The sequence below is a fragment of the Sinocyclocheilus rhinocerous genome, unplaced genomic scaffold (genome assembly GCF_001515625.1).
Source record: "Sinocyclocheilus rhinocerous isolate Xijiao unplaced genomic scaffold, SAMN03320098_v1.1 scaffold222, whole genome shotgun sequence".
In the NCBI taxonomy this organism is placed as follows: Eukaryota; Metazoa; Chordata; class Actinopteri; order Cypriniformes; family Cyprinidae; genus Sinocyclocheilus; species Sinocyclocheilus rhinocerous.
Window position 1 is genome coordinate 2061742 of NW_015625652.1, and position 12040 is coordinate 2073781.

Consider the following 12040-nt stretch of genomic DNA (forward strand, 5'->3'; position numbering starts at 1 on the left):
CCTATATATATATATATATATATATATATATATATATTAAGGCTGTCAAAATTAACGCGTTAACGCAAATTTATTTTAATGGCACTAATTTTATTAGCACGCGATTAACACAGCACGCATTTTCCGTTTGACTCGTGGCCTAACCCGTAGTTGGAGAAATGGAGATGCACAGTTGCCAACTTAGCGATTTAGCTCCTTTTCAGACCCCTTTTGCGGCTTTTTTTTTTTTCAAAAAAGCGCATAGCGACAAATCTGTAGGGTTTACCAAAACCTTATTTTGTTTCTGAGACTCGCCAGTACTGCCACGCGAGCGCAAGGTCTCTCTTTCCCGCTGCGCACACACCTCTATCTGCGTCTGCTCTGTTTAGCGAGCGGCAGAGGAGCAGCGCTTTCATTTAAGCCAGATATTATGTTGCTTCTCTAATTTTACATGCAAGTATAGCCAAAATCACAGCACAGCTATTGTCTTTATCTTATGTGTATTTGATTTCATCAGATGACGGCTCGATTATAAATCAGGATTTTTGTGCAGATTAACATCTTGGAAGGGAGAGCTAGTAATGTAGCGGTTCTGTCACTATTTCATATTCATTCCATTGTCTGACAACAGAAACAGTAAATTATATAAATGAAACAGTTTATTGAGAATTTAGCTGCATCAAAATACAGTATGTGGGCACAGAGAGGCAAACAAATGTATTAATAAATAATAAATGTACATTTTGCATGTTCAGAAGAAGTGAGCTGCCCTGTCCTGCAAATAATGTAAACAGGCTTGTGTAAGTAAATAGCTCAGTGCAAATAAAGAGAAGTAATGGGAACCTGGTATTTCTACGTTCTTTTTTTTCATGTGTCTAATAGACATGAACAAGTTCTTTGACCTCTAACATCTATGACTTTTGAAACATGTCTAGTCTTCATGCTCTATGTTGACTATGGTTTCACTAATAATAAACACATTTGCATAAAGCATCCATATTTGTCCATTCCCATGTTGATTAGAGTATTAAAACTTGAAAAGTATTAATTTAAGGTACATTTAGAACAGATAAAAAGGTGCGATGAAGTTACTCATGACAATCATGCGATTAATCGCGATTAAATATGTTAATGTCCACTGTTTTAGTAAAACAACACAAACGGGGCAAAAATGCATTTTAAGTTTAGAAACATTTTGAGTCTCCCCCTCCCTTGCCTCATTTGGTGATTTGGTCCAAATGCCTGCTTTCCTCTTTTACATCACCTACACACACACACACACACACACACACACTCACACACAAGTCTGGTGGGAGAGAACAAAGTCAATAGTTGTGGAACTCCAGTAAGTAAGGTTTTCAAGGCTATTTTATTCACTTAAACATCGGATGAAGTGATTATTTTCTCTTTAATACAGATAATGCTAATGTATTTTTCAATGAGTCGCTATGTTAGCAATAATAATGTTACCTGCTTGACGGAAAGGGTTGCCAGGTTTTCATAACAAAACACGCTCAATTGCTACTCAAAACTAGCCCAAACTATCCGCGTTTCGAGGGGGTCCCCTGGTAAAAATCACGTTCCGGGGGCTAAAATACACATTATTGGGGTCGCTTCAACCCGCGGACATGAAAAACAACCCACGGCAACAGTGATAAAGTAGCCCAATTCCACGGGAAATCCGCGGACTTGGCAACACTGTGACAGATAGTAATGTCTACAACGGACACGAGCGCTGTGTTGCGGCGCGACCACTACAGTTTGAAGTAGTAAGGCTTTCCTCTGTGTATACATATCCTTACAAGTACAATTTTAGCTGTATTATTTGTGTCCCCTTCAAAAATTGCTCTTTATTGTCCCCCCTACTGTTTGACGAAATTTACGCCCCTGGATACAGAAGAACTTTGCCTGTTGAATATTAAAAACAATCAAACTGTAACACCGTGTGTCCCAACCAGACGCAACGCGAAGCGATAAAAAGTATATTTTAGTAGTTTTTGTCCTAACCACCCGTGACAGCGACACAGGATTCTATTTTAGAAACGGTTTTTATTTTCTGCGACGTCACCGCAGGAACAACATACAAAATATGACAGTGATAATCTCAGGAAATTATTATGCTTTATTCAATGTTAAAATTGTCTAATGTGAGTTTGAATATTATTTTGTGTGATCTTTATAGCTATAGTGAAAGCAACAATAGATATTTTACCTCGGATCTTAAAAATAAATTACACTGCGAACCAACACGTTTATTCCATAACAAAGATGGTATTAGTCACTCACTCAAAACTGTTCAGTCCATTCACATTTGAATAATCTATTTTCCATGTCCACTTTTCTTTTCTTCACACTCGCCATGTTTTTGCTGTCACATCGTATCACTGGACGCGACAAAGCATTGCAAATCAATTGAACTTTGTGTCAGTACGTCATAAATAGAACGAGTCAGCAGTTTACTGTCGGGGATTTGTCGTGTCGCACCGCATCCACCGCCTATTGAGGAACCCTGCACTAGAATGTGTATTTTCATTAGCAGGACTAGCCTGAGAATTGTTTTGATTTCATCATTTGAACTAAATTAAGTCATTGTTGTCAGATTTTATCCCTGATTTGAAATATGAAGAGATTTGGGCCAAGTTCTCACAGCAGCAGAATACGCTTGTCATTCTTCGATGAATCCTTGCATCGTGTTGTGTTTTAGAAATCAAGGAAATGTCAGTAAACTTAACAGATGTTGTCATATACCTGTACCAGTACCTTTTCTGTTGGTCTACGATTTTTTTTCTTACAGGGTCTAACCAAACTCACACACTGTAAAATTTTCAGGACTCACTCTTTTCTGGAAAACCCATGGTGTGTGAACAGAAATTGGATTGGACAATTAGTCTTCAATTCATTCAATGAAAGAGAGCCACTCCAAGTTTTACATAAGTGTCTATTAAGTGTTTCAGGTTTCTTGTGTGATTTTGGTAGCTTACAAAAATGCAGATATGTGCTGCCTGTCATCTGAAGATTTTCTCCCATCAGTTTGCGCCACTGTCTACTATAAAAAGCTTCTGTAGGCTAGTTAAAAATTGATGGATGAACTCACAATTGGACTTTTTTTCATTTCTTAAGTGAGAAGACTTTAAAGTTTTGTTTATCTCACCATCTTTGATATTGTTAGAGGTGATGGTCTCGAATAGAATACAGGCTTTACTTCCATTGCATGCCCTGTTCAAAAAACAGCATATGTGGTTAGGTATGTTTTGAAGCATGGTAACTGGTTTGAGCTGGTTTAAGCTGGTCTTTAGTTGGTCATGAGCTGGTTTAAGCTGTTCCTGAGCAGGAGCTAGTTGCTCAGGACCAGCTTAAACCAGCTCCTGACCAACTAAGGACCAGCTCAAACAAGCTGCCATGCTTCAAAACATATCTAACCAGCATTTGCTGGTTTTTACAACAGGGTGTTCATACAGAAAGTCTTCAAGCTCTTACTATAAACGACTGTGTGAACAGGACATCTTGAGACTTACACCTTTCAGTAAATTCAGCAATCCCAAACACTGTCAGTGTGAATGTAGCCTCAGAGATTTCAGTGTTTCAACATTCAAGTAGTGACCGAGGGACGCTGCCAGTCCAGGTTTTGATATCAAAGTGGTTCCCCTTTTCCAGGTCAGTAGTCCAGCTCTGTGGTCATTGCTTAAACCTCTCAGAGCTGTACCACTGAGAAACACTTCATAATGGTTCACTAGATAATCTTACACATGCACTTTTTTCCCCCTAAGAGCTCAGAATTCCGACACAAGTTGCAAGCATCCGTGGATTCCCTAAAGGGCAAAGCAGCTTTGGGATGTGTATTGGTTTACAGTGAAATTTTGTGTCTAGACACACAGATTTTTCCCTTATATGGCCCCCTACCCCTCCCCTTTCTCTGCTGGAGACAAGGGCACTAACGGAGAACAGGTCATTCTTTCATCATGTTTGTTTTGGTTGCTTGTGGTAGGGGAGTGAACTATATCAAAGCAGATTTGTCTGGGGCGGGCAGTCTTGGAGCAGACACGCTGCAGCACGTGGACAGAGAGAGAGAGATCAGTTTTCGGGTCCCTGTCCAGTCAGGAGAAAGACCTTCACATCAAACACCACTGATGGAATCACCGGTGCTTGTCAATACATGCTACCACCTGTCAGGCTCCTCAGAGAAAGTTGAAAAGGTTCATGAGGCATAGATTTCTGTCAAAGCTACAAGAAAGAACCACACTCCTTTCTATCGAATGCCATCATGGATCAGTGTGGGCAGGACGGTATTGTAGTCTTTGCCGCTAGTGAGCACAGCCTCCCAGTTAAATCGACCTGGCACTTTTTTTGAGACTAAGTAATGAGGGTGACGACTAGCCTTCCGAGCATGAAGCCAAGAGACGCAGTGGACATTTTAGGGCAGTTTTGTCGTCCCATCTGCTCAGTGGGCAAAGACAGACACATTTGGGATGTGGGCTCACACGCCAACATATTGATGAACAGAATGGAGCTCTCTCGACTTCCTCAATAGGAAAGAACGATTAAACAAATTGACAAACAGAGTGCTAACAAACAGAAGGACAGGAAACTGTTTCACTACATTTACTTCTTGTATTAGGGTCTCTCATAAAGGGTTTATAAGATAAGAAGGAATCCAGCTTGTCAAGAAAATCCATAATTGAGGTCGTTGCTTTTGATTGGCCACGAAATTGTCATATGAATCAAGAATCAAGGTCCAGAAGAAAATTGACACCCTGATGTTCTCAAAATGCAACCGAATTACATAGTTTTACAAAACTAAGCTGCCAAGATTCCCATTTCAGTGCACAGGTGACAGTTTAATTAACAGTCCCTTGGCAATCTTCACATAACACTAGACTTCCGTTGTAACTCCAAGTGCTAATTTCCACTTTTGGTGCACTCGGCAGGTGCTCACATTAATCTTGAAACAAATTTCATGCTTGTGTTGGGCTTAATTGATATTCTGAAAGGAAAGTCAGCACGACGATAAAAATCTGATCAGGTCTGCATCAAACTTTAATGGATGTTTTCCCATCTATATTTCATGCGATGAATACATTTAATACCTCATTAAGAACTTGTAATGTAGCTGTTATTGTGGAGATTATGCATGAACTTGCATATCTTGTGTTTGGAATATTGAACTTGCATGTTATGGTAGAGCTATTATGTTGGCACAATATCCTGCATCAGTCTTTGTTTTGTTTAACACTAAAATAAAATATCTGAGCATACTTAAAACACACGAGAAGCAATGTGTTTTGTGTTTTATATTGTTCAATTGGCTGGTCTTTTAAAAAGAAAATGTTAAAATTGACTGAGGCTTATTTTCTACAAAAAAAAAAAAGAAGGAAAGAAAATATAACAAGACAAAGTGGACCTAACATCCAGGATAAATTCTCTCCAAACAAATCAAATGTGATTTTGCTTCTCAGATGAATTTGTCTTTAAGGATTCTGAAATATTTTGCTTGACACAATAAATGAAATAACAGTAAAAAGAAAAACTAATATAAAAACCATATTTGTAGATTTCAAAAATGTTTTTGCATTCATTGATTTCTGCTTTTTTCATTTAAATTTTGGGTAACACTTTTTAATAACGTTCAGTTGTAAGTCAAAAACGACTATGTGTTCGTAAATGATTAATAAGTGATATGTTAATATTTTTATCTATGTTTTGTAGATTAAGTTATAAATCACTTACAAGTGATTAGATAATGATGAACTAATCATTTACAAAACATGACTATACGTTCACAAATGATTATTAAGTAATATACTAATGATTTACAAATCTGTCGTAAGTTATCTAAAAAAAATAGCATATCATGAAAAAATAAAAAGATCCTTAGTAAATGATTAATAAGTTACTAGTTAATATATTATTAATCACTTATTGTTCATTGAAATGTCAACATTGTACTATTGTCTCAATAAACATTTGTTAATCATGAACAAATGATGATCAAACCATTAGTAAATGATCGGTATATAATTTTTTAAAGTTGTATATAAAATATAAAGTTGTAAGCTGGTCTGTTAAAAAGCACATAAATGCAATTATGCTGAAACTATTTTTTTTTTAAAGAATAATAAATTATTTGCTGTCAAGTGAATAAACGTGTAAATGACTTACAGTCAGGGGATTCCAGTGGGTTGTGTTAAACCCTTTCTCTCATCAGCACAGACTTGTGTTCTGTGTGGAGTGTGAGGGATGATAATGAGAACCGGTTTTACCCTCCACTGAAGACCACATCAGGTGCACAGCGTTAAAATACTCCATGTGTGTCAGAGAAGACATCTGTCTAAACCCTCACTAGTGAGCCTTTACGCTGCAGTACACACTACAAAGTATTCAAAACCTGTTGTGTAAATGCATGAGTAAAACATTTATAAAGCTTTCTGCATCCCCTAATCTAAAGTGTAAACTACTCATCACTTGTAAATGTGTTACACATAATTTGTAGATTTTTCTTACCTGTTACAAATGATCTGAGGTGTATACAAGGCATTTACAACACTTTCTGCATCGCCTAGACTAAAGTGTAAACTACTCATCAGTTGTAAATGTTTCACAAACCTTCCGTTGTGTGGAGGGTAAAAATGGTTCACATTATCACTAGATCCCACACACTCCACAAAGAACACAAGTCTGTGCTGATATATTGTGCTAATATATTAACTAGTAACTATTAACCATTTACTAAGGATCTGTTTGATTATTTCATGATGCTATTTTTTAAGATAACTTACGACTTGTAAATCGTTAATCTAATCGTAGCATATCACTTATTGATCATTTATGAACGCATAGTCATGTTTTTACTTATAAATGACTTGTAAATGAATCAAAACATGCACAAATTGTTAGCATATCACTTATTAATCGGTTATGAATGCTTATTCAAATTATTATTTCATCATTAACTAATCACTTATAAATGACTTACAACTGAACGTTATTATAAAGTGTTAAATTTTTATTTTATGCAGTTATACTGTCTCACCATTTTTGGAAATGAGGTTTGTTTTTTAGAGCATTTAATTGTAGAAATAGTAAATCTAGATCAGATCTCTTCACTGTCGACATCTAAAGAATTATGTATATTTAATATTGTTATCAGCCTGATGCAGACACAGACTGTATTGGTGCCTTAGATGCAAATCTGTGCCTGTGAAGATGTGCACCAAAAGCACTATACTATATAAAAGGAGATGGTTTCTTCTAAGATAATTCATGGCTGGGCTCTTTATAAAAGATTCTTGTGGGAGTCTGACTTCTCAAGTCTAGTGTAATGTGGGATCTCTGTGGGGGGTTTGAGAAAGTATAGTCTCTGTTGTCTTCAGATATCTAAAATCTGTCACATAGAAAGTTGCTTTGGATTGGAAGGGAAAGGAAGGAATGGTCTAAATTACGCTACTTTAAATAAACTATTCTCCCTCCAACCAAAAATATTTGATTATTTACCCACTCTCATATAGTTACAAACCTGTGTGACTTTCTTCTTTTCCATGCAGTTACACTTGAGTACTGAGGCTTTTAAGCTTAAAAAGGCTTTTCAGTTATCATAGAAGTAGTCCATTATTAGTAGTAGTCTAATCCTTATGCAATGTTACACGTTTTCGGAAGTTATACAATAGCATTGTTAGAGAAACAGACTGGAATTTCAGTTATTTACAGAAAATAGAATTTCTCCTTTTGTTTTCCTCTGAAGAAGTAAACTCATGCATAGGGACATGCCGGTATAAAATTTTCATGTTGCGATTAATTGCTAATGCTTTTATCACGGTATACGGTATTATCACAATATTGAAATTTAGTTCTAAAAAGTGCTGTCTTAAAATGCATTCAAAATTCTGAATAATTTGTCATATATAATTATTCACGGTATTTAGAAGTGCCCACGATAACAATATCGTGCATATTCATTACCGTGATATATCGCAGTACCGAATACCGGCACAAGTCTACTCATGCAGGTTTGGAACCACATGAGAGTGAGTACATAATGCCATAATGTTCATTTTTTATTATTATATGCGTACAATCCAATGCCATACTATAACTCCAGTCAATGGAAAGAATGCAAAAAAAAAACAAAGCTCTTCAGTTTTCAGAGGCATTTCTTCGCCATTCTGAGTGAGCCATTGTCACAAAGACAGGGAAGTTTTGAAACTGCCTTTGGCTGTTGAGGGAGCAGAGAGCGCCATGGCAAATTCTTTTTCTTGCTGCCCCACATCCCTCCACATGCTTATGACTTATTTTTAGCCTTGGCCTTGCATGGAACCCTAAACCCTTTTCCTCAGGCCTTAGCTCAATCTCTTTTTCATAGGGCCCTGTAACTTTCAGGCCACAGAGACATTAAGGAAGCACTAACACTAGGCGGAGTAAGATGATCTCTAGTCCCTCATCAACAAAGATGTAGGACTCCCACTGTGGATTTGACTAAGCAGACATGGCCTCATTGGCAAGTAACCAGTTATTAGTTTAAATAGCCATTTGCTGGTTTCTTGGAGCCATGTCACTGGTTGTTTGCATGAGATTATCAGGATTTTTTTCTAAATTGTTGTGGCAACACACCTGCTCGCCTTTGCCAAATCAATGAATAGTGCAACAGCTGAATGTCTGCTTGATTTTATGTGTCATGGACCACTTGTTTATAAATTATACTTTGCATCTCAAAGTGTCTCCCGTAATTCCTCCTACAGTTTTAATGTATGTTTGTGTAGAACATTATATTTCAGATTTATTTGAATTACGTAACACATAGTGTTGGTTATATAATGTGGTATGTAATATTTAAATATATGAATGAATGAATGAATGAATGATGCATTTATATAGCGCTTTATTGTGTATTGTTGTACACCCGAAGACTGTACAATGGCACCAGTGCGCTCACCACACATCAGCTACAGGTGGAGAGGAGAGAGAGTCATAGAGCCAATCAAGTGGTTGGGGATAATTAGGAGGCCATGATTGACAAAGGCCAGGGGGGCAATTTGGCCAAGACACCGGAGTTACACCCCTACTCTTTACGAGAAGTGCCATGGGATTTTTAATGACCACAGAGAGTCAGGACCTCGGTTTAACGTCTCATCCGAAAGACGGATATAACAATTTGTGTATGTTTAATGTAAAGACAACATATTAAAATTGTTATATATTCATTTTTATCGTATATATCATTTCAATATTTGGTCTTTAATCGTTTTAGTTGGATTAGGATTTGCTGTACAACCCCTAACAGTGTTTTTGTGAAAAGAGCAAGAAATACAGATTTCCATAGATGTTCACACATACTCATCAGCTCAAACAAACCCCCACAAAAACATGCAAAACATCCCCGTACAAGCATGAGTGTATGAAAGAGTATAAATAGCCCAGCTGCTGCGTGTCCAGGTCAGGGCAATTTGCCTCAGGCTCCGCTGCATATGCACACTTTCTCTTTACTCTCTCTCTTGGATCACACAGTCTCATTTTGTGGTGTGACTGAGAGTCATGCTATCCCCAGGAGCCTTTCGATTGTGAAATGACCCCTGCCCACACACTGTCAGTGGAGACAGGTGCCTGGGATAAATAGCTGACCGGGTGCAGTTGGCACTTGCGCCGCAGAGGAGGCGTGCAAACTGCGTGGTACAGTAGGGAAACAGCTGATGATGAGCGATTGAAGGAGCCCTCAGGATTGCCAGATCTTTCATTTCTTTCACCTTGGCTCATGACTATGTTTTGGGTTTTGACTCAGGACTATGTTGTAGATGCTTTTCTCACTTGCTTTCTCAGATTGTCAATTTTGTCTTGTGCCTCTATCAGTGGATGACCAAAGGTCTCCTTCTGCTTTTCAATTTGAATGTCTGTTTATTTCTTCTAAACCTGCTGAGAAATCCAGCTTGTGTCAGATTTACTTGGTTGTTAGCTGGTACAAGCTGGTTTAAGACCTTGATCGGCTGACCTCATGTCAGTACCACACCTTTTGGTTGATCGCCACACCAAATATTTTCACCCTGGTTCTGTCTTGTTTAACCTGGTTAGAATTAGAAGACCACTTTATTATATTAATGTCCACACCAACACACAATGACATTCAGTTTATTATTAGTGTGCACTGCAGTTAAGTTGTCTGTTGCTTTAAACGCTCAAGCTTAAGCAGGTGAATTCTGATTGGCTGTCAACGTTTTATCGTTCATCAGCTAGAAAAAAATCATTCCAAAAATATTGTTCCCCTGTTTTGTTATCGTTATAGTTGTGGTGTGGACTTCCCTATTTCCATAGAATTAAAACGATTATGAAAACTTGTGTTGAGATCATAATTAACATGTTTGTTCATCTGTTACAAACTCTTCTTTTCCATCAGGCTTCATTTGAATCTTTTTCCTCTCCTGAGTACTTTGGATTTGTGTGTTTGTGTTTTGTTTGCCGGTAAATATGTTAATTCAGGCTGGTTTGTATGTTTATATGTAATTGCTGGTGTTCTCAATTGTTGTTATGTATGTTTGTGTGTTCTTCAGCCGCCTGTAAAGACCATCAGCGTGCTCTTGAGGTCACACAGCGCTCAGAGGAGATGGGGCTCATCCTAGGAGTGTGTGCTGGTGGGCTGGTGGTCCTGATACTGCTACTTGGGGCCATTATCATAATCATTAAAAAAGGGTGAGTTCCTCTGGTCAGGACGGAAACACGAGAGCCAGAGCATGTGTTGCTTTAAAGCATAAATGTGAAGCAAAGCGTATATAGACATTTAAGTTACACTGATAAATTTCTTTGTCATTGCATTAGATTACATAAAACATTTGAAATATGAATATACATATATATAATATATAATCTTTCAAAAATATATTTATATTATATTTGAATCTATGATATTTTATTATATGCAGTGACGTTCGTGCATATTAATGTGTGACTTAAGTGTCCAAATCTTTTTGGAGCCACTGTATGTGCTGCAAAACAAAGAACTGCTTCAAATTTACACCGACACTTATAAGTCTGTGGGCCATTTTCAAATATTTCTTGTGAAAGTGCTTTTTAAATGAGACTTAATCTGTTCCTGAGAGACCAGGCTATTGTGCGTTCAGCTATGACTAACTTAAACCTACCCAATGTGGTTTATGACTTTGATTATTCGGCTCAGTCAATAGGCACCCAGGTGTTCTCCGCTGCATTCTCACGTGCATCGGCGGAGAGATTGCTAGGGGTTTTCATCTTCTGAGATTATCTGAGTGTGAAATATTTAATTAAAGAGAAATGCAATTCAATTACTCACTTAATTAGGCCCTGCCCGCTGCCGCCCTGAACCAGAAATGAGCCAATAATTGGGATGGAAAAAGTGTGCTTTCAGAGATAATTAGCCCACGGTTCTCAAAAGGTCATCAGATCCAGTGGCAAATGAGAGACACAAGCCTCTCGTTCCGCAAACGGCACCAATCACTGAAGATGAATCTACGCAATGGTCATCTCATAGATTCATCTTTAACAACAGATAAAGACCATTCACCATCTGTTTTTCATATGAATTTCTCATATGCATGAATAGTGATTGCCTACTGTTTTAGACTTTCATCTCCTTGTCTGATTGTTGCTGGGTTTTAGGGATGCACAGATATTAAAATTATGGCCAATAAAATGAACTGATAATTATTTTATGTCATGGCCTTTTTATTCATTTATTAAGAAAGTTAATTTAATACAATTCTACTTTACTATTTTTGTACTACTACTCAACCCAAAAATAATTAAAACACCAATATATCATGCATCCCTTGACCTGGGGAGCTTTCTGGATTAACCTGGTTGGACCTGATAAACCAAACCAGGTTAAGCTACCAAAAGCAAACCAGCTTGACCACCTTTGGTTTCTTTGATCTGGTGCTGTATTTATAGCTCAAATATTATGGCCAATTTGTTTGCATTTTAGTTGTCTTTTCCATAATCAGTTATCAGCACATACCTCTTCAGTCTCTCGCTTTTATTTTCCTACTTCTGGGGAAAAAAAAAAAAAAAAACGTTTTTATAATTCGGCCTTCGGCCCAGTGTTTAATTT

General features: G+C 37.4%; 1 protein-coding gene across 1 annotated transcript in view; it reads left to right on the forward strand.

Moving 5' to 3' along the window:
• The window catches only part of LOC107705793 (receptor-type tyrosine-protein phosphatase U-like), a 276526-nt gene that overhangs the window by 217893 nt on the left and 46593 nt on the right, over positions 1 to 12040 (forward strand). The window contains exon 14 of the mRNA XM_016509251.1: positions 10509 to 10647. Coding sequence (XP_016364737.1) covers positions 10509 to 10647 — 139 coding nt within the window. The remainder of the gene's footprint in view (positions 1 to 10508; positions 10648 to 12040) is intronic.